General features: G+C 43.9%; 1 protein-coding gene across 3 annotated transcripts in view; it reads left to right on the plus strand.

Moving 5' to 3' along the window:
• The first annotated feature begins 4,843 nt into the window (after positions 1–4,843).
• The window catches only part of GAB3 (GRB2 associated binding protein 3), a 66,329-nt gene continuing 47,159 nt past the window's right edge, over positions 4,844–24,013 (plus strand). For all 3 annotated transcript variants that reach the window (XR_007206800.1, XM_048318976.1, XM_048318977.1), the window contains exon 1: positions 4,844–5,305. Coding sequence is in view for 2 of the 3 variants with exons in the window: in XM_048318976.1 (XP_048174933.1) it covers positions 5,234–5,305 (72 nt within the window). In the remaining variant the exon portion in view is untranslated. The remainder of the gene's footprint in view (positions 5,306–24,013) is intronic.

Raw genomic sequence — 24,013 nt, forward strand, 5'->3', positions numbered from 1 at the left:
CATTTGCAAATAAATGCACTATTCAGCAGAACTCCAGCTCTTCTACCAGTTACTTTCCTAAACAGGAGACTTTCCTATGAGATGCTGGATGTCTGCTGCTGTTTTGCAGAGGAGGTTAGTGCCAGAGGGCGTTGGTCTGTTTTCTGAAAGGGATTGACAGAGTTCTCCCTATGTGTCATGAGAGCTTTTGGTAAAATTAGATTCTGCCCTGTCCACAACAATAAAGGCCATACCCACATGCAGCTTACATAGTTCATATGCTTCCTGGAGCAAAACCGCAGCAACGTTCGTCTGTTTTCTTTTTTTATTTCCACAGTGGCTCCTGCTCTGAAATCAGGTGTCTGCCCATGGGATGTCACTGCCACCAAGGGCCTGGGGGTGACAGAGCATGGACCAGGCAGAATATATTCATCAGTCTAACAGCACAGTGCAGACAGGTCAGCATCACCCTCGGCCTGTGGTCAGGCTGCAGTTTTGGTAGTTAATTGTTTAAACAACAGCAACAAATCATGTCTCTCTGAGGATCTGCGTGCGTTCCTCCATTAGACCTGATTTGTATGGTGAGGACAGGCTGCTGAAAGGAAGAGCAGGGGCTGAATTATCCCGTGACTTTGCTAAATTTGTCCTTGTGAATGGAGAGAGAGAGTGAAGTATTTGTCTGCAGGGGGGAGCAGACTGGTAACTGTCAGGAACAGCTGGAATATATATACTGTGTCATTTTTTTTTTGTGGCACTGGGCTTTTCTGCTTGCTGAGAGAATGCTGCAGAGGCATGTTAGCATTCTGCTGAGTAAGTGTGGTGCGAGTTCCATATGTAAACAGGGATCAGTTGCTAGATGAGAGAAAAAGGCTGTTCTCCCAGGGCTATGGCTGTCTCTTGCATGCACCTCAACCTTCACACTGCCTGTGTGGTGTTGTAAATTAAGTTTGAAGCTAGATTCTCAGAAAACTATCTGCTTGTGGAAATGTCAGTTGAGACAACTCTGGCATCCCTTCCTCCTCTTATACCTATAAATTTGTGAATGAAATAAGTCCTTCTGATTTTTCCCATCCTCTCCATCCTGATTATTCATTTGTGCACAAGGAAATAAGAACTTTCACTACTCTCAATAATAACACCACCAGTTGCTGTGCAACATGGAAATGGATAAGCTTAAATAGCACACTTCTATCAGTGATCTGTAGAGTCATGAAGGAGTTTCCCATCAATGCTTCATCAATTCCCGTCATCTCTTCTGCCTTATTAGTAGTCAAGTTTTTCCTCTGAAACATCAGTAGCCTAAGTTAGGAAATGAAAGGAGTAGACCAGTACTTCCCTGACAAGCAGTGAATTCCTCTTAGGGATCTGGCTGATGTGAATTGCGCTCACATCCATGGTCAAACTGACCATGGTTGCTCTGATCTTTGCTAGTGGCACATATGAGGTTAGTCTGGTGGAGGGCAGTGTTGGTTTGTGTGGCAAGGTTTGGACAGCAGAGGGGCTACAGGGGTGGCTTCTATGAGAAGCTGCCAGATCCTTCCCCCATGCCCAACAGAGCCAAGGCCAGCTAGCTCCAAGATGGACATGCCACTGGCCAAGGCCGAGCCAATCCGTGACAGTGCTAGCACCTCTGGGATAATGTACTTAGGAAAGGGAGAAAAAACCTGTTTAGCAGCAGAAGAGAGGATTGAGAACTTCCCATTCTGTTTCCAACCTCAGTGCACCCTCTACATAAGTCTTCAACTGTAGGGTTTTTAAAATTAAGATGCTGTCATTCACCATCATAATTATAATTCACCATTTTAATTTAAATGTGGCTGAAAATTTTGTGCATGGAGCAGGACAAAAGTGAAATCCCACTTCTTCCATCAGGATGAGATACCATTCATTTTTAAGCCTGTTATTGTCAAACACATGAATGATACATTATCAGCACAATGAAAGTTGTCAGGGTGAGAAAATAACTTTATTTGCTCTTTTAATGTTTGGAGCACAAATACCAAGAAAGCACAGCAGCTTTCATAACAAACACGTTAACCCCCACAATGCTCTGCTTAATTATGGCTTCCTGTATTTCTCCTCAGGCCACTGGCACCGTAAGTAAACTGGCACAGATTTTATTTATTCTGAATATGCTGAGTGCGAGTAGCTGGGCAGGTGCTTTGCAGGCAGCTGAGCCGTTCCAGCAGTTCCAGAGGACAGGGGCCGTCTGACAGAGAAGTGACACATCGAGTAGGGAACAGAATCACTGCACCCCTCCCTGTCACCATGGCTACCACTCAGCAGGCGGGTTTTGGGCAGAAGTGCCAATTTAAGCAACTGCTGATTTCTTCTTATTGCCCCTGCATCACCCCCTTCCTTGATAAGGTATGAGTGCTATAGCTGGCCACAGCATTTATCAGATCAGGAAACTAGTCCTGATGCAGCTGGAAAATAATGTCTCTTTTTTTTTGACTCATTCTTTTCCAAACAGTCAGGTTTGTGATTCAGTTCCTCATGCAGGCACACAGATACACCATGTCTGTGCAGTGGAGGTGACGGCAGAAATGCAGGGACAAGGATGGGGACTGCTGGTGATTTAAGCAGCATTATCACTGACCACAGCAAAGACAGAGCCAGAGCTCTGCCTAAGGCTACAGTCTGCTATTCAATATTTAAATTCATCTGGTAGCTCAGTCTTCTTTTTCCCCTGTCCTGCCCCCTCCCCATTCCTTCTGCTGCCTTTCTGCAAGTGGTTATGCAGCTGCACAAGGGAAGCCATCTGTCTGAAGGATGATCCAGTAAAAAATGGATATTGTTAGGACACTGCAGGGATAACACATGAAATGTATCCTAACTCATTTTATTTTGGCAGTTGGACGTTTTAAAGCCTTTAATTTAAGGCTACTGTATCTGTCAGGGTGACACAGGCAAGTCACATATGGAAGGAAAGTGTGATTTTCCTCCCCTAAATAAGTTCCATGGCTGGATTTATCTCTTCAAGAAGAAGTGTTGCAAAGCCTTGTTCACAAATCTGCTATTAAACATGTGAAGTTGTTAAAACATCACTGTGGATAATGGATAAATGAAGCTGAGTGAAGGTGGTAGTAGAATAGAAGGTTGGGAATTAAATAATACTGCAAGACTGCATGAAAACCACTCTCAAACAAAACATTTTCAAAAGTCAGAGCACATTTGAAATATGTTTATAGTTTATTCATAACAGTTTTCATTTATCGTAGGATTCTTTTGAGACCAGTGATAATGTAAAGCACTAGCAACAGGAATCTATGAGTTTGTACAGATTTATTTATATTTTTACGTAAATTTACATAGGGCCTGTACTTATACAGTTATGCCATTTATAGTACATATTATATTAAATATAATAAATACATATTGCCATCACACTTTTGCTTAAAAACTTGAAAAACACAATCATGTTTCTAGTTTGTGAGATTCCAGAAGTGACACTGCCAGCTGCTGCAGCCTGCCCTGCTAAAGAGCCTCATCAGAGACCTGAAAACTTCTGTGAAAACATTAAACTCTCCCATGGGCCTGCTGGTGCTGATCACACCTTGCAGAGCCAGGCTGCACTGTAAGTGCTGTGCCTGGTCAGGGGCCCATGAGACTCCTCTGAAGTAACAGATTTGTGAAATCAGTGAAGAACCACTGCGTCCACTTTAACTAAGTCAGAGTTTAAAAAGTCTTCTGAAAAATGAACACAAATTGCCCTGTCCTTGAAAAGGCAAGAGTTTCCCACCCTGGAAAGAGGCACAAACTGCAAGGATATCAGCAATGTTATGCACTCTGTGGGCATATTTTTCTATTTGTGACAGTGGAGAGGCAAACAGTCCCTTTGAAGTCACTTTCTGAAAAAGTATATTTCTAAAAAACCTGTGATAATGTGAGCAGAAAAATCAAGTTTATTCCTATTAAATCCATACAGGGGGCTAAATGCTACGGGGAAAACCACTAAATCCACAGACTGACGAAGTTTGGTAAATGGTGGAAGCTGCAGTGGAGGTTTCAGTGCGGACTGACCCCACCGGCGCTGGTTTTGCCTCCCGCTCCGGCCAGAGCCCTTCTCTTGCCGGGTCACCACGTTACCTCACGGGGACCTCCGCGGTCACCGCTGCCTCCAGCGCTCCCACGGCTCAGCCGCGGGGTTCGCCCACCCCGCTCCGCCGGGCATGGACAGCCAGAATCCCCGGGGCTCAGGGCAGGGGCTGCCAGCATCCCCGGGGCTCCGGGCAGGCACAGCCAGCATCCCCAGGGCTCCGGGCAGGGGCTGCCAGCATCCCCGGGGCTCCGGGCAGGCACAGCCAGCATCCCCGGGGCTCCGGGCAGGCACAGCCAGCATCCCCGGGGCTCCGGGCAGGCACAGCCAGCATCCCCGGGGCTCCGGGCAGGCACAGCCAGCATCCCCGGGGCTCCGGGCAGGCACAGCCAGCATCCCCGGGGCTCCGGGCGGGGACAGCCAGTATCCCCAGGGCTCCGGGCAGGGGCTGCCAGCATCCCCGGGGCTCCGGGCGGGGACAGCCAGCATCCCCGGGGCTCCGGGCAGGGACAGCCAGTATCCCCGGGGCTCCGGGCAGGGGCTGCCAGCATCCCCGGGGCTCCGGGCGGGAACAGCCAGCATCCCCGGGGCTCCGGGCGGGAACAGCCAGCATCCCCGGGGCTCCGGGCAGGGACAGCCAGTATCCCCGGGGCTCCGGGCAGGGGCTGCCAACATCCCCGCGGTGCGGGGCCGGGCTGTCCGGGGCGGTGCGCGGGAGCCGCCCGCTGCCGGTGCCGGTGCCGGGGGTGTCGCAGCCGGCGGCGGCGAGCCCCGGCCGCCCGTCACGTGCTCGGTGTGTTGCATTGTGCTGGCGGCGGAGGGAGGGCTGGCCGTGTCAGTGATCAATGTCATGACTTCTTCCGCGGGCTGGAGCCGCAGCAGAGCGCAGCTGAAGGAAGCTGATTGCTGCGAGTGCGAATTGGCTGGGAACAATACACACACACGGCCGCGCACCCGCACGGGCGGACACACGCCCGCACTCACCGGCGCACACACGGGCGGGCACGGCGCGCACACCCGCACGCATCCAAGCGCACACATCCCAGCGCACACGCACACATCCCAGCGCACGCACCCGCATCCCAGCGCACGCACCCGCACACACACACGCGCGGGCGGACGCACACACCCGCGCACACCCGCACAGAACAAGCACACACGCACAGGCAGCCCGCACCCTGGCTCCCGCTCCGCCGCTCCGCGCCCGGGGGGAAGATGAGCTCGGGGGACGTGGTTTGCACCGGATGGCTCATCAAATCACCCCCCGAGAAGAAACTCAAGAGATACGTAAGTGCAGAGGCTTTGCTGATATTTTTTTTCTCGCTAAAGGGATTTCGGCATGTGCTCGCTGTCTGACTCTCCCTTTGAAATCTCTCGTCCGTTTCGGCTTCACCTTGGACCAAAACAAAAAGATTTCCAAGTCCATGCGCTTACAGAGTATTTTAGTTTTCACCGACATTCTTGTGCCCTCTGGAATTAACCTTTCCCGGCTCGTAAGATTATAATACTTCAGCTGTTATGCAACATATCTTAGGTTAAAAACCACATTTCGGTTTCAGTTAATGTTGCCGTAACTAACAGAATTGTAACAGAATTGCAGATGTCACTTTTCCAGGGACGGACAAGAACATCCTAAAAAGAAAGAAAGAAAAAAAAAAAACCGAACAACCAAAATTCTAATAGTTTAGATTCTGGGGCTTAGCTTTGTTAAGATGCTCTGTAATTTCTATGACACTTGCTAACGGCAACATCTGCAATAGTTTTATTTACCAATGCCAGATGCAGTTGTTAGCAGAAAGCTTCGCTTTTGGTCTGTGATAAAGAGGTGCTGGAAGATGCTGTGCTGTAAAGTTCCTGATAGCTGAAAGGTGAAGGGAGCTGGGGAGCTGAAGCGAGCCCTGCATGGAGATCTGCAACTGCACTATGGGCCCCTTGTTTCATTCACTATCTGTTTGCCTGTTTGTCTGGGGGAAAAAAAAAAAAGGATGTGTGTTGCAAACATAGGAAACTGTCTCATTGCAGGGCTGCGAGGAAAGCACTCCGGGCAGGAATAAATGACCCCTAAAAATTTGCTTGGGACAGCATTAAAAATCTAAGCCCCTCGTGGGCCATTTTGCATACTCATTTGTGATGGTTCTTCATCAGGCATGTTGTTATGTTGTTCTGCTGTAACACTTTTGGAACCGATAATACCCATTTGAGTCATGCCCTTCTAACCTGACTTCCCCCAGAGCTCTGCACCGTACTCGAAGGATGCCACTGGCCGTGTCTCTGGCGCTCCGAGCCGTATGCACAGCTTACATCATTTGTCGGATTCACTTCTGTTTATCAGCATTTTCTCTGGAGTGCTGATGTTAGCTTTTCCTAGTAATATGAGGCATAACTGTCTCATGAAGAATATGGTGGATGTCATTTGGTAGCGTATTTTTTCTTTGGCTAAAAACTAGCAGAAAGGATAATTTACTGATGTTGGAATTTATTTTTAACTTATTCTAAGCCAGAGTTTCTTCTTTTAGACCACAGTATTGCATTGAAATGGCTGAATATTTGCTTTGTTCAGTTAGCATTTTCCAATTCTAAAATAACCACTATGATGTGTCTCACGGGAGCTGCAAATAAATTATGGGCATCTAATTTTTGCTATATTTTGTAATGAGTGCACTAATAGCACTGTATAGCAGGCACAGTGTAAGAGCCACTGATTCACTCAGCTGATATCATTAGTAACTCTGTCAGTGAAGCTATTTTTGATGACTCAATATTCATAAAAGGGCAAAGTAGAGAAAACAGAATGTGATAAAGCTGGGATTTGAAAGCCCCCATTATACAGTCAAGATAATAGTCACAACAGGGGCTCTGATCAGCTCACGAGGCTACTTGCAGTCTGCTCTGCTCAGATTTTGCACTACAAAACCAGGGGAAATTTGGTCTATGTTATTCTCCAAACATCAGCCACTAGATTAGCCAGATCTCTGCAGATTAGGCCTTGTTTTCTGGTTAGGAGGGTAAGCTAGTCCTTTGTTCATAATAAAGCAGAAAGAAATCTGCTGCAAGTACAGCAAAGCTTAATGTCCTTTCTCATATGACTGGTTACACAGTGGATGCTACAAACCAAATGGAAATTGTCTCTCACCTGCTATAAACTACTTTTCCCCTATTTTTCATAGAGTATCAAGAGCATGGCAGCTGTGCATCTTGCACTGGGGTAGCAGATAGCTCAGGCTGAACCACAGTGACTGCTTAAAAACAACAGAGCTTTAAAACAATGACTGTTTAAACTGACTTCAGTAGGTGTCAAGTGTCAATCGCTTACAGGAGAATGGTGTTGGCTCTGGCTCTGAACTGACAACATACATAAATCCCCGAGTTCAACACCACCCTTTGTGTTCAGCTGGAAAAGCCCATGGTCTGAGCCGGCGCTTCCAGGGAGCTTGAAGTGCCAGCTTGGCCTGCTGCTCATGGGACCTCTCGTACACTGCCCAGCCTCACTTGCTCTCATGGGGTTGTCTCCCAGTTTACATTTTCCTGAGTTCAGTGTCCGGCCTTTGTCAGGTCCGACCTGAGGGTCCCGTGTTTTACACACAGATAAATTCTTAAGCCTCCACCTATTACAATCACTAAGAAAATCCAGTTAATTTCAGTGGAATCTGTAGTTAACAGATCAGACAAAGCAATGAATTCAGGTTGTGAGATTGGGAGCTGCAATAGTCCCACTGAAGCCACTGGGAATGTTTGCAGTGTTTATAAAATTAAATAAATTAATCTTTCCAAGACTAGAGCCTAGAGACCAAAGTATACCTTCATTTATATTTGTTTTCTGATGAAAGCATTAAGTTTTCTATGCATAAACAAGTCAGAATTTGCCTCTAGGTAAGCAGAACATTATTTTCAAAACTTTGAAAGTGAAAAGCAGGTGCTAAGAGTCTATATTTTTCCTGTAATGTCTTACAAAGCCGATGCTCTTAGTAGCACTATTCTTAGAAGTGTCTTATCATTCCCTAACAAAGGCTGCTCTCTTGCTTGTGCAGGAAACGAACATGAGATTAATTACCCAAGTGTAACTTTCTGTAAAAACAGAGAGCTTAATGCTAAACACAGAGAATTCATTAGAAAGCACAGGGAGCTTTGCTACAGCAGGCAAATACTCTAATAGTGATTTAACAGCATGGACAATGCTTTTCTCTCTGTCAGATACTTGAACCGTGAAACCACCACGTCAGCCTATCTAAAGAGGCAGTTGTGCAAGGAGTCTCCCAGGAGAGTATTTGGTGCGTGTTGCAGTTCTTTGTCCTCTAAGTGTGACCTGAAAGCTGTGCTGCTTTCATTTCCCCACTTGGTTCCAGCTTTTCTCACCAGAAGAGGTCTGTGTGGGCCTGAGGGGTGCCAGGGAACACCCAAAGCTGGGGAGAAGCTGGGTATGGGGCAGGAGACAGAGAGGAAGAAGCTGCTAACAAAAACTAAGAAGTGGTGGTGATGGAGGTAAAGTCCATCCTGCTCTAGACCAAAAATGTTAAGTTTCAGGCATAGCTTGACATTCAGCCCCACAGGAGGAAAACCCACTGAAGATTTTTGCTGTTGATGTTAGTAGATCATAAATACCAGCCTCTGTGGGAATTAGATGTAACGGAGGAATCTGCTTCGAGTTTGATGGGTTTCACAGTTCCTTATATTGGTGCTGAGTACATCCATCCCAATTCTGAAAAGTCAGCACTGAATAGCTGGCTCCTTGATAGTTTCCATGTGGAAATATATCTGATCACTGACGGTTATTATTTGTTGTTTATTTATTGGGGGGGGGGGGGGGTGGAAGGAAGGAAGGAATGGTTTCATGGCCTTGAAAACAAAGGACTTACCACAGCCAGTGCAAAAAGTCATGATTAAAGGAAAAACAACATAGAAGAAGGTCCAGAGAATGTCTAATGAAATAAGAGACTGGTGCTATTGAGAAGACACATTGCTCATGCGCTGACAAGGAGGAAGAAATGGGATTTTTAACACACTGCTAATTGCAAGCTCTCCTCAAATCGCTGTCCCACTGTTTGTCAGACCAGTGAGGAACAGCAGCGGTAGCTCTACTGAATGCCCTGCCGGTGTTTACTTGCTCTTAGTGTTAAGTTACGTGGTTTGCAGTAGTAAAGGGCCATATACAGATGCTTGCTTGTTGTGAGTCACTGCAGCTCCATTTAAGTCAACGCTGCACAGCTGTACCCCAGCTGAAGAGCTATTTTTAATCTTCAGCACTATACAAATTGATGAGGGAAGACCACTTGCTCAAAAAAAGGCAAGTTTCCCACTTTACTTGAGTGACTGATTTCTTCAAACATTGTTGAAAATCAAAATTCCTTGTCAGCATTTCTAGAACAAGAGTCCCAAATGGACCCCATATTAGAAAATGTAGCCTTGCACTTCTACCACACTTCTTCTTGGAGTGTCTGGTCTGGGAAGACAAAGGCTGTAAATCAATGGATCCGATAGCAAAGCTGGTGGAGCAGTGTTCTCTCCTGCTGTGTCTGTGTGTGGGGCAGTAACAGAAGGGCACAGCAGAGCCCTGCCCGACATCTCTGACCGTTGGGGGATCTGGCAGGACCCAACCGCAGCACACCAAGGCTGGGGGTTTAGAAGATAAGAGAATCTAGACAACTTCTCCATTTTTAGCTGAAGTTCTGGTATTTATCAGGAGAACAAACAGGAAGTTACTAGGAAGAAAAAGTAAAGTAGAATTATGGAAGAATTTGCTCAAGTAATAGGAACAGGAGCTGCAGAGCACTGCGAAGGGCAGGTGGGATGGAGAGCATCTGCTCTCTGATCCAGCATTGGGCTGCTGTCACCAGAGGACACTGCCACCCTCCCCTGAAAGAAATCCCCAAGTGCTTTGTGAGCTCAAGTACTTCTTCTGCTGGTTTGGGGGAAGTTTCTGAAAAATATCTCTCAAGATGAAACTTCAATTTAATTTTTATCCATAAGTCTTTTTATTTCCAAATGCTTCTTATAAAGCCTCACCTCTTGAGTCCTGTCCCTTCTGAAGAGAGAATTCTGGCCAATTTCATACTTTTCTGGAATCAATATCCCGAGCTCCCTGAGTTTATTTAACCAATTTTCACAGGTTTTGTAACTCTGGTTCATAGTCTGGGCGGATGTAGGAGTTATGTCGGATGCAGAAAGTTGTCAGAGCCTTTTAGCTCGTTCCAGTTTTAAGTTTTGTACCTATGTTTTTCTCTGTTGTTACTTCATTTTAAAATCCAGTGTGCATTCTGTCTATCTATTAAAAAAGAACTGAATTTAGAGAAAATGAAGGCTTTCAAACAGGAGCTCCTGTGTGGCAGTCTACATGTTCCCTTCTCTGTGAAATCCTGTGCAAATTGATCTCACTGGTAAAATAACAGCAGAATATTTATGTTAGGGAGGAGTTTCCATCACTGGAATTAAACATTTGTAATTAGCTATGTGCAAATCAGACCTTGTTTTGGTAGGTTAAGTGCAATGTTTATTCTAGACCGTTTTCTTCCATTTTAACGATGTTTTGATAGTTTAAATGCAATGTTTAATGAGATAGGTTGACTTCTAAGAAAGAAATAATTTCTAAAAAACACTGCTGTTTTTGGCAACCTGTATATCAGAATAATTTCCCTTGAACTATTTATTTGGGTGGAGCCATAATAGTCCTGAAGCCCCAGCTTAATCTTTGGCTACATGTTTTCAGTGCACAGGAATGTCCAGCTATTGGTTTCTATTCAAAACAGAAACACACAAGTTATCAGGTCTTTGCATTCAAAAATAGAGCCTAAAAAAACCCACGCTAGTTTGAAATAGAGAAGGAAATGTTAACTTGAGTGGTAATTAAACAAGTGATGCAGTCAAACATGGCTCAGAGGAAAATGCGTTACAAGTTGTACTTTGGTGAAGTCTTTGTTGTAGTACTAAAACTTTGGAAATATGGATAAGCACATTACTTCTACCAATGATGCATTAAAATGCTATGAATATTTGTTATGAAAACTTGATAGGTTTTTGGGAAAGGGACAAGTTTATTCCTAAAGTGTTACTCGTTAGAAAAACAGTCATTTTATTTGCTTTTTTGTCCTTTTCATTTGATTTGGAAATGAATTTGTAATGTGATAAGACAAGGAAAAAATGCTGGGTTTGAAATAAAATTTGCATGTCAAAACATTACATCCAGCCAGATAAAATACAATTTCTTCTCTCTCATTTAATTGTTAAATAAAATGCAATGCTTTAACTTTTAAATGGTTTTTTGCTTTACAATAATATCCTTGCTTTGTTTCAGTTTGTGTTGCATCAGGAAAATAAACAAACAAACAAACCAACAATCACATAGCCATGCAAAACTCAGTTTTAAAATGTGTTGCAGCTTAGTACTTGTTAAAAATAAACCTCAACTGATGCCTAGTCCCTTTCTGAGGCTAATTCATTCATAGCTTTGTAACTGTTAGAATGAGACAACTGTTCCTAGAGATTTTGTTATTCCCTTCCCTCCTGATGCCAAAAGCCCCACCTGACCCCTGCAGTCTAAACTGCATTGTTGCTTTCCACAAAAGCCCTGAACAGCACATTTCAGTTATCCAGGATCCCTTTTTATAGAGCATTTTACAGAAAGGCAGTAAAATGTGGTTATTAGTATGAATTTGAAATTACTTAAATGAGAGTGTTAATTTAAATGGAACTTAGATTGTCATATGAAAGTTTTTGACTCTTTTTTGACAATGCTTTTTTTTAAAAGACAATACTTTCTGTGAGGCCTGTTAGTGATAAATATTCATCCTGTGACTCCCAAGTCTCGGGACCATGGGTTATGTATTCATATTTCTGTTGGACAGAATAATGGCCATGAGGGGACCCTTTCTAACTTCACAACTGTTGTAATGTCAGCAGAGCACATAGTTTGTGAACAATCTGTTTTTACATACCAGACTTGCAAACTGTTTGTAGAAGTTCAAGGATTTTACAGTTGTGAAGGCATTTTTTCAAGCTGACACGAACTGGTCGTGCCAAGGAGGAGCCAATAGTTCAGAACAAGCATGAGCTATGTTTTACTTGCAGACTTTACAAACTGAGCAGTAGAGCCTCTAAGTTTACCAGAGTCCTGGGTTTCTAAGCACTGGGAGAGCCGGCTCTGTGTGCCTGATGTAAAGCTGCGCTTCCAAGGGCTGTTGCCAGTTCCACAGAAAAGCCCCTGGCATTCAGAGGTGACTGTGAGCTGATCAAATCACTATGGGAGGAGAAGAAACATATGAAGAGATGCCAGCTGAGTTTACAGTAGCAGTGAAGAAACAGTTTCAGGAGAAGTGATAAACTCCTTCGCCAAGTGTTCACTGCTGTTCCAGCTACATCATCTGGATTGTTTACTAATATTTATAGTGGAAGCTTTGCAAGCTTAAGAAGTTTTATTTTTAATAAGTTCAACATTTTGAACCCATCCTAAGAAAATAATTGCATTCTCACTGAGGCCTTAGGTTTAAAAATAAGAAGCACTCAAGTAGCTCAGGGAATTGGGTTTTTTGAGATTTTCAAGTGTGCTGCTCCCACTGAAAAAAGGTTTGCAACATGTTTTCGCTCTGTCCTCCCCTGACTCCAGGCCTACTTTTACAGGTCTTCACTGGTTAACTTTCCTGGTAAAACTGTGGGATTTGGACTTCAGCTGAAAATGGACTGTTACTCCAATTCCATTTTATACTTTTTCAGATAGTCCTTTTTGACATCTAACTGTCACATCAGCCTTGAGATACGGACTAGAATAATGGGGAACTGGTTTTGAAAACTGATGGAAAACCACCAGCTAAATCCCATCATTATTTCAGAATCCTCCCCAAACTCCCGCTATCATCTGTGCTGAGCCTGAGAAATAGTCACGCTGAAACGTCATTAAGACAAACAAACAGAAAGGTTAAGGAACAATCAGATAGGCATAGGAAGAGCAGGCTTCGTGGTGGTGACACTGCTTTGGTTCCCCTGTGCATCCCTCTCCTTTGGGTTTGCAGACTGGAAGCTTAATAATTCTGGTATTTAAAGGCAAAAAAAGAGAAGCATTTATTGAAGTGTTACTAGATTGCAATGCTTTAACAGTTTTAATATGTTCATATGTTCTTTTTTTTGCTTTGCTTTTTTTCAAATTCACAACTGAAAGTACTGTTGCTATGTTACTGTAATGGTGTGTAGGCTGCTAAATAAATAGAGGGAGTTTAGTCCATGCCAGAAATAGAAAGCCAGGTCAAAGGTGACATTTGGGACATGTTGAGGGGAAAAAAAAAAAAGAGAATATATAATTATTTCTTTCCTTCCTATCATTCTCTTCAGTCTCATTAAACCCAGACGACTCAGAAGGAAATTACAGCAGAACTTCTGATCATGTCACAGTATAAAAAATTGACACCTTGGGAGTTCTAAGTCTTTTGGCTTTGTTCTTTGCAAGAGCAAATGCACACAGTAGAACAGTGGCACCTCACACTCCTGTGAATTGAGCAGGTACTTGGAGGTATCAAAGGACACAGGGACTGCTGAAAATTCACTCTGCAAAGGCACGCTTGGAAGGGAAAATCTGCCAGAGGAACAAGCTTTGAGAAAAAAAACAAAACAGGAAATTTGAGTCCATTGTCCTTTTTGGGGTAGTCTGGCAGGTTCCCAAGGACCAGATCTACAGCTCAGGCTCTTTGTGAGTAGCCCCATGTACCTGCCTGCACCTTCGGCTGCCTGAACGTCTTCATGAGCCTGCCTTGTGAGCGTGCACAAGGGCAGGGGCATTTCACCCTCCTCTGCTGCCTGTGCATGCTCCTGCTGTACCTTGGCACCACGAGCTCTTGTTCAAGCTCCAGGGGCTCATGCAGTAAATGGGGGGCACTGCAAGCCACTTAGGTGAAAAGCAGAGCCCAGCCCTCCCTCCATCCGTGTGAGCTGGAGCAGAAGCAGCCCTTATCCCAGGAATGAGCCCAGCAGCCTCCTGCCTCGCAGAGGGAGGCCTCTGACTTCATTTCCAAAATGTTATGGCAGATGCTGGAAGCTCCGGGCTGTGTTCCTTGAGCACCACGCTCCTCTCCCCTCCCAGCACCGCCGTGGGCAGGCACAGTGCCCTGATGGGCCCTGCCTTGCCCTTGGCCCCGCTGCTCCCCCAGAAGCATCAGCAGCTCTGAGCCCAGGCAGAGCAGCTGGGAGCTGTCAGACCTTCCCCTGGCAGGCGGCAGGACGCAGAACGGCACTGAGTTAATTTAGCACATTTGTAATTAATCTGAAGATCTTCTCTTTAAGTATGTATGTTTACTTACAAACAAATTCTTCATGTGACACAATATGAGGCCTCTAATTTCTTTTTGTGTTAGGGAAGAAGCCCACAGCAAGAACCTAAACCAGTTCAGTGCATGCAATCCTATTAGAGATTTCTTGGTGTTATTTTTGTTGTTCCACAAATCTGTTACCTTTCTGCAAACAAACAAGTAGATGTTCCCCTTACCCAAGAGACCTTTGGATCTGAAGCATCCCAGAAAATCCCACATTTAGCATAAAATTTATAGAAGAGGATTAAATTAGAGGTACAATGAGAGCCAAAGATGCGACAAATCTTGATCCTAAATTGCACAGGGTTTAAAATTTTCTTTGTAATCACTCCTTGAATGAAGGTGTGGAATTTGAAAAACTAGGAGCATTTCCTGATATGGTGGATGTGAATAGCTGGTTTAATAAGATACTTTCTTAATTTTCAGCCCCAAGCCAACCCCTAGTGCCTTAGACCTTGGGGTGTGTCTGTCTTTCTGTGTCAGAAAACAAACAAGTAGTTTAGGATCCATCAGGGTTGTTTATTTACTTTCATCACGAGTTTGCTGCTGTAATTGGTTGTATTCAGTATTCAGCCTCACACTGAAGGAGAGGGTGTTAGAGGCTTTCTTGTCCCCTGTGGAGTTCAAACCCTCATTTGGACTCTGTCAAATCCTTTACCCTTGCCAAAGACTGCATTTATCTCAAACCCTAAAGTGCAATTACTATGATTTATCTTTCTTTGGAGAGAATAAGATTTTACCAGGCATTTTCTCCACAGAAGTCTGCAGCTGGGAGAAGAGCAACCTACAGCCTGTCCTTTCCAGGCCTGTGTTGCATATGCTCAGCAAACTGTCCAGTTTTAACCAGCAGCAGCAGCATTGCTAAATGGAATGAAGGATGAATTATACCCTCTGCAGTTCTGTTATATTGTCCTCCTATGGGACCTGTTTGCCTTTCATTATATTTCCAGGTCCTTGAAATGATCTTCTAAAACTTTTAAGTACACTTGGTGTGCTGGTTGGTAGATTAAAGCAGTTGACCCGTTAGAGTAGTCCAGATGGGCTGCAGGGATGTTTCCTGTGCTCTTTGTTGAGGCAAACAGCTGGGTTGTTAAACTGGATGAAATTATGCCAAGGCAGAAGATGGCAGACGTGGCCAGCTTTCAGATAAGCTGTAGTTAGCTGGATGAAGATTAAGCATATTCACATTGCTGCTCTCAGTCACTGTGAACTCCCCTCACTGTGCCACTTACCTTGTCATGGGGCCAGAGCTGCTTTAGTAAACTTGCCATTAGAGAACAGGTGACACGAGTTTGGGAGGTGAAGAGTCAGGGGGAGCTTGTGTGAAGCTGTAGCTGTGCAGTCCTTTCCAGAACACAGTGATGGAGAGCGATAGCCATAGAGATGCACCCCAGTGACAGGTCTGAGGAACAATTTGCCTGTAGTTTAGCAATCTGAGCTATGTGAAGACTTCAGCAGTGGTGGCTCTAATTCTCATATGCTCAGAACATACTGTGCAGCCACAGACAGGTTTCAGTTTGACTTGTTGCTCGGGTTTACTGGATTTGGAAATGGAACTGGGATCTCTATATGAGCATATTGTTGTAGATTTTAGTTCAGAGACGGGGGTTTTTTTAAAGAAGGTATTTTATGTGCCATCTATGCATATGAATAAAATATAAAGAGCAGAGGAAAGCACTCGGATAAAAGACCTTATAGTATTAATGGGCATAAAGCCTAAGATCAGTTTGTTGTAGGGCAGCTGGTCACTTCTGACTTCCAGCTAGGGCTGCTGCAGTCAGAGTACCTGTTTTGAGTGGAAACATGGTTGTGCAGAATCACTCCAGATTTAGTTCATGGTGCACAATCTTCATGGCTCCTTGCTGGGATGACAAGAAAAGGCACATGAGCCTGCAAGGCAGCAGCAGCAGCAATGAAGTGTTGTAGCACAGCTGAGTCTGTACCATCTAGCACGAAACTTTTCCCTTCAGAGTCAAGTGCACCCATAAAGAACAGAAAGGCCAAGTGAACACTGGCTTTAATAAGCTGCTGGAATCAGGCAGGTGCACAGTCAGACTGCAGGTTAGATCTGAAGCTTTCATTTGCCTTTATGAGTTTGCACGAATCTGCTTGGAACACCTCTTTGTCCTCTCTGAAAAGGTTTCAGGTACAAAGTACTTAGACTCATCAGAAAAAAAACTTTAGATAGAAATGGCACCTCATGTTCTTTAGGAAAACAAGAGCCTAGAGAGAAACCAGAAGCTAAAAAATACAGTCTCAAGTTCTAACCTATTATGACCATATTTATGGTCATAATAATGGGGAACATTTAAATGATCTGTTTTCCTACATATTCCTTACTACTAACAACAGTACCTTGTGACTGGTGATGTCTTGTCTCCTTTAAACACTGAACTTGAATATCAGGGTTGAGCTCAAGGCTTTCCTCTTTAGCTTTTGTATGAATTGACTGAATGCAGATCAAGTACAGAGCCATGATCCTCTGCAACAAGGGAGTGGGAAGAGAAAAGCAGATAGGAGGATTTTGCATCCCAGTGGAAACCCCCAGATCTGCCATTATTATCAGAGCTCCTGGTAGCTCCAGTGACACTGGGAGAGATGGTATGTGGTATAGCAACTGCAGCATTTACCAGCTTGTAATTGGAAAGTGGAGGCAATGAATGGGTATGAATATGTTCAAATGCACAGTTTCTGTTCATTTTGTGTAACATCTCACTCACAAGATTTTCCACAAAAAGATTTTTCAGCAAGATAAAATTATGGTGAGAAATAAAAGCAGAGTTGCAGAGAAATTGGTAACTTCTTAAAAAGAGTAAACTGTCACTGAAACGTCTCACTTTCTATTTGAGAGATAAAATCTATGCATGGTGCAGCCATTTTTGCTTTGCCTGGCATAAGATTTGCATGACTCATGGCCAACAGTGTGCTGGGGACCTAGAAATACAGAATGCAAAAGCAGATGCTGGCTGCCGGCTGGGGGATTCCTGCAGCATCTCTGAAATGCTGACCCTGTTTGATGGGGCAGCACACAGAGTGCAGGCCAGTGCATGTAATGCTTCTCCCCAGGTGAGGGCATTGATCTGAGGGGTGAGAGACAATGCAAAAGCTGCCAAATACCTCCTGTCCTAACAGGCAGTCCCTGCTGGTGAGGATGGATGATGTAATGGATCAAGCAGGAGAAGAAGGTTTGCAGTGAGGAGGGTGTAAGATTTGAAAGGCTGCACGTAGGAATGAGGAGTCGCAGTCCTAATTTGAGTAGCAGGCAGCTCAGCAGATGGCCCAGCAGACGAGTTGCTATGCACCACGGCATGTGTGAGAACACAGAATCACAGAATGGCTTGGGTTGGAAGGGACCTTAAAGATCATCTCATTCCAGGCCCCTGCCAGGACGCCACCCACTACATCAGGTTGCTCAGGGCCCCATCCAACGTGGCCTTGAACACTTCCAGAGAGGAGGCAGCCACAGCTCTCTGGGCAACCTATTCCAGTGCCTCACCACCCTCTCAGTAAAGAACTTCTTCCTAACATCTAATCTGAACATGAGAATGGTGGTGAGGCACCAGCACACACAGAGCCCTGCCCTGTGCGTGGTACAGGGACCCATCAGATGTCATGTTCCTTACCCCAGCTGTGTCCTCCATCCCCCATCATGGTGCTTTCCTGGCTTGCACACCGAGCTTCCCACAACAGTATTTCATTTTGCTGTTCTGCAATACAGCCATTTCCTCCGCTGTGCTTTGCCTTCCCTCTCCAAACAGAGCAGAGCCCATCTCCAGCAGTGGAGGTCCTTGCCAGTCACAGTGACACCAAAGTCACATCACTGACTTCTCCTGCCTGAGGCAACAGCTCTCAGGCTGAGCTGGCACCTCTCAGGCAGGAAAACCTCGTCACTCTTTGGGCCACAGAACAGCCTTGCTGGCATGTTTTGGGGTTATTTCCTACAATTCCAGTTCCTCCAGCAGTGAAGTCTAGTAGCCAGAGATGTTTCATATGCATCCTATGTGACATGCACCTTCCCTAACAACTTCAACTCTTTGGGAATTTTAGGAAAAAACTTCAGAAAATCTCAAAAAATCTCTAAGTCTCTTTAAGAACTGGATAGTTTGCAGCTGACTTCTCCAGAGGATCTGTTTTGCTGCTTGCTGTTTGTGAGTCCTTGGGGCTCCATTTGCAAATCACCTAAGCACTTATGGCTAGATGCTGGAAAAAGCATCTTTACGCCTAATAGTTTAGAGTGGCCGTTGACAACTCACAGTCACATTGTGATGCCACTCAGCATACCAGTGATAGAAGCTTCTTTTTTTCCAGGCTGTTAATTCAGAGCAATATATTCCTGTGGGAAATTCCAGAAATCCATGTTTAGTGATACAGCAATAACCTGCCTCAGTAGCCAGTTTGCATGTAATGCTGATGAAATGGTTGCCACTGACTTGTTCCAAGAAGCTCCATTTCCAATGTAATCTGCAGGAAAACCACATAGATTCATCGTGATGCATGAATTCAGATCACTATAATTAGGCTGATAAACATCTTCTCGGATATTCTTGGGGTGAGTGACATCTTTTTGCTTTAACTGCTTCTGGAGCAATGTAAACTAAACTGAGAACAATGTTCCTTTTATCAATAGCAGAGTGTTCCCATGGAGTGCTCGTGCCAGCAGATACATGGCAGCTCAGCTATGCCAGTAACAACTGAGACAGCCCTTTGATTCAAGCAGCAGCAACACAAGCAGTGGTAATCCCTGCTTTCCCACTCACTATCCTGTCTGATTCCTTTTGTTATCTCCAAGTCTTAAGAGCATAGTTCAGGTTTTGTGTCTCCTTCACTCTTGGTGTATTTACTCAAATTGCAAACAAAGAGATTCTTTAATCTCTCCTATTTTTACTATAGCCCCTTGGAGCCTGCACTAAGACTTCCCAAAGTGCTAAGCTCATCCAAGGGTACTGTTGGCCAGTCATTGGGGCAACAGTAATTTTGTGAGTCCCCAGTGAAAATTCTTTGGATGAAGTGGTGGACTAGGATACGTGGTTGAGGGTATTTCACTACTGGACCTGTAGAGAGTGTTTAGCAAGGAGGATGTTCTGATCATCCATAATTAAATCCTGTATATACAGAAGCCAACCAGCAACAAAAGAACCCAGGCCTGTATTCACTGCTTGTAAAATCAAACTCTCTGAAGTATCTCTCAGCATAAGGACTGTGAGACAAAGAGGAAGGTTTTAAACTAGTAAGGGGAAAACTTAAACATCATGATCATCTGTCTTATTGTCAAGAAGCAGAAGGATGTTACAAACTGCTATGCTGGCTGATTTATTTTCAACAAAAATTATTTGGGGGGGCGTTTTACATGCTTACAGTAAAACAGTTAAATAAGAAAAAGTGAAATCCACTAAGACTTTTGAATAACTTTTTTGTTCATAACATGCTTGTACAATAGAGTAGTCAAAATGCAATAATCAGACTATGTTTCTTCCATGCTTGAACATTAGTGGCCATCTGGAAAATTGTGTGTTCCCTATATTCTCTCAGATCCAGTCCACAGCTGCCTGACTTGTCCAGGGGCTGTCTTTAAATAGGAATGGTGGCAACGGGCCTGGCACCTTTCTGCTAAAGACATCAGAGGAGCTTCTAGAGCAGCAAAGGAAAATGCCCAAGTGCTGGAAAAAATCTTTCCTTTTGTGGAAAGATCTTGTAGAAGATCTTGCTTGTGGCAAGGGCTCTGCCAGTGCAGATCACTTTTCTGCCTGTAGCAGCTTACTTGAAAAACTTCATCTGAAACCGCCAGTTATCACTCTGCTGGTGCAGGGTGTTGCCTCTTCTGTTCCCAGTAACAACTCTGAGCTGTGGCTGGGGTCTGTTCTGGGAACAGGCTACAGTCACTCTCGTTAGTCAGCAAATACCAGAGCCCCAGGGCAGGGACTCTGCATCAGGGAACAGGGAAACGGGGACATATCCAATGCCTGTTGGTAATCCAGTTGTTAAAAATAAATGTTGACTTGATGAACTTCTAACCAAACACCTGATAACAAAGGAACTCTGACATGACGATAAAAGTGCTCAGCTTCTAAGGTCAGGGTATAACTGTGGTAAATGCTGGGGACATCTCAGCTGAGTGGAAAAAAGAGCTGAGGTAGTTACCTAACTACAGGAGCCTTGGCAACTTTGCCCCCTGTTCCTTTGAAACCCATGCCTCACAATGTTATACATTTGACTTACTATTATTCCTGTATTTGCTCAGCTTTTTGGTGAAAATATCATTAATTACTAATTTAGTTCAGTGGAATGAGTCCAACAGTGTGTGTAGTGCATTTAGTGATTTCAATCCTAAGCCTATAATTGCTCTTTCCTGTATATAATGCTGTTGGGAAAAATTCTTAGTTTCACAGTGTCAAGCCCTTAATTAATCAAGGACCAAACCAGAAGCAGAGAACTCTGGAGAAGATTGTCAGGCATCGGAAGTCACTGGTAGTAAATCTTTGTAGAAACAGTGCCTGGCTGCAGCTGCGGGACTTTCCTTCCAGTTGCACATTCCCATGGGCTGTAAATGCAGAGCTGGTTCTTTTCCCCTGTGCAAAGGCAAGGCAGAGCCACCAAATCTATGCTCAGGCACAATCCGTGCTCAGCTGTGTCTGACACAGGGAACTCTGGAGCAGGACTGGGGCAGCAGCTTTGTGGTGTGGGAATGCAAGACACACACATGCAAAAAAAAACCCTAAAAGAGTCAGGCTCAGTGCAGCCCAGGACTTGAATGTCTCTTCAGAGGCCTTTGGCTTTCCTGCTTCTGACTCTGTCCAGGCAGCTCCACCTGTCCTGCATTCTTCCTTTGGCGGTTCTCATGGCTAACCCTCAGCATCCATGCATTGCCTGGCCTCCTTGGGTGGCTGTGGCCCATGCTAGCCCACATAAAAGTGAAGCAGCCACAGGCTTAGGAAATGGCAAACAAGCAAAAAGATCTCTCTCGCTGCTTCTCTTCCTTGAATGGCAGCTTCTTCAATCAGGGGCTGTTAAGAGGATCTTGGAACAGGGTCATACTCCTGTGAGAAGGGCTGTGGTCCTGGAGCTCTGGAAGAGCTGGGCTGTCTCTCTCAGAAGGTTTTCTGACACAGAGCACGTGACATCTGTCACATAATGCCGTGACAAAACAGTGTTTCTACCTCAGAGCTGAAGCAATGTGTGAAGTGAAATTAAGCATAGGTATATGTCATGGGTTCTGATTCAAATGTGGATTAGAAAGCACGCAAGCAACAGTCTGTCTCTAGAGACATTGACTCTTTGCAGCAAAAGAATGAAAGTGAAAATATCCTGAAAAACAGTAAAACTAAGATTACTGCCTGGAAAAAATACCAATTTTTCAAATTGGATGCAAGAAGTTGTACAGGGAAGGGGCATGGGATGATTTTAGTGCTTCTTTATTCTTCAGCTTTAGTTGTACATTTTGGGTCTGATTTTACACGATTTTGTACCCAAGAAAAGCTTTATTTTTCCTTTTAACTGTCAAATAGAAACAAACACAAAATCAGCCATGGAGAAGGAGCCTTGGATTAAACAAACACAAAGTCCTAATACAGCTGGATTCAAGGCAATTGGATTATTCTGCCTAATTTTAGTAAGAATTGAAATAAAACCATTGCGGAGAGGAGACTGAGGTTATAGGATCAATATTAGCATTCAAAGAGATAGACAGAAATGTTTTATGGCATATTTTAAATATTTATTTTGGATTTATTGAAAGATGACTACTCAAATACCCCTAATTCCTAGATAAGCTTAAAATTCCATTTTCATTTCTTTTTAATAAGTCATTGTTTAAATTGTGTGTATTATAATCTCATGACAGTAGCAGTGCAATAATACTAGTATGCACCATCATTCTCAACTTACGTTAAGTAATAAGAAATACACAGAATAAAACATGGACATCTGTGATGGGGTTTAAAAAATTAATTCAAACAGTCAGTAAGACTAGAAGCTCTTTAAGTGCCAAATTATTGTTGCAGAAGTATTCTTTTTATCTATGGGTCATGATTTCCAAGAAACAAGTGAAAAAACATAAACACTTCCAAGCATTTGTCCCTTTAGGCACAGACTGTATTAAAAAACAACAACAAAAAATACTTCAGGGACTGAAAACAAATGCTGGCCAGGGCATTTTAGACAGAAACCAGTAATGCCTAACCTGGTGAACAAGCAAGAAGAAAATCTTGCAAACGGTGTTATTACCTGATTCATGGAAGTTCTCCATTCAGCTGACTTTTAAAATTAAGTTCCCTTTAAGATTAAGGAAACAAATTGGAAACCTTCTTCTGTACCAGAATTCAAAGCAGGAGATGGTTGTGGTAATTACTGGCAAGCAAATAGTAAATACTCTCAGAGGTGAAAAACCACAGAGCTGGAAATCATGCCTCTGCTAAGTTGAGTCAGATTCTGTGCTTAATTACACTGCATGAATAAATTATTGAAAGACACATTTCAAACTTTTTTTCAGAGGTGAAAAGGATAATGCAAATTCTTACTTTTGCACAGCAGGGCGAAGTGTGCAGAAGAGTGTAACATCATGGCTTTGCTGCATTATTGGTTTAGAGGTGCCCTTTTGAGTAATACAAGAACAAACATCCCATTGCTCCCAGGCTAGATTAGTATAAGTTATTTAAGCATCTAAATTCATTTTGTTTCCTGTGTGGGTTCTTTGATGGTGGTTTGATCCACAATAAAAAGGTAGTAGGAGTATCAAAGATAGTCTGAGTATCCATGCTGAGAAGGTGAAAGAAAATCAGCATCACACAGTCTTTCATTGATATGAACACTAAATAATGGCACTAGCACTGTTTCACCTGAAACAAGAAGCACATTGGAATTCCATAAAAGTCAGTATGGTTGATTTTTCTTGAAAATCTCCTGGAGCCAAGCTGAGCAAATACTGTAAGCTTTGGAGCTGCCTGGCAAAGTTATGCTTCATGTTTCTTCTCAAGTCTTCATCTGTCCAAATTCTGCTCTGATTGCACACAAAAATAGCTATGGCAGCACCACAGGGAGGGCCAAAGTCAGAGCAAAATTCTTTGGGTTGTACTTAGCACGGACCATACCCATCAAAAACCACCAATTTCAGACAGTGTTGAGTGTGAAATCAGAAAGTGGCCACAGCTTTTCTGTCTGTTGCAATCTTTGAAATTTCCCCAAGAAAATATGGTTTGCTGGGCAAGCAGTAGTGTCATAAAAACCTTCCGTGCCTCCTTTGGAAGCTTTTCCAGTATTCCTCTATGTCTTACAGTCAACCCATCATTCTGGGGTTAGATTGCTTTTCAACAATTTTCCCTTGTTTGAGACATTACATTGTATTTCTTATCTTTACCATGCACAGGACACATGGCTTTTGTGTGTGTCTGATTATTCTTGTAACCTGCTGAAGTCAGAAAAGAATTTTTTCCCCTTGTTTCTCTAAAGCCAAGATGCTATTCTTCATCTTCCCATGTGATACTGTTTTCTCTCTCTATGGTCTTCCCTCTAAATCAGAGTCCTGACAAATGGAAGATACACATCCCTTGGCATATCCCTGGAAAACAGCTCCCTGGGATTCTGCAGTGACTTTTAACACAAACATCAAGAATCACCACATTCTTCCTGGGCATTGTAAAGTAATAAAAAAATATATTTTCTCCTGAGAAAAGGCTTTTCTATCTGCAGATGGACTAGATCAATCATTAAATGCTCATGA

This window comes from Corvus hawaiiensis, chromosome 14, assembly GCF_020740725.1.
Source record: "Corvus hawaiiensis isolate bCorHaw1 chromosome 14, bCorHaw1.pri.cur, whole genome shotgun sequence".
In the NCBI taxonomy this organism is placed as follows: Eukaryota; Metazoa; Chordata; class Aves; order Passeriformes; family Corvidae; genus Corvus; species Corvus hawaiiensis.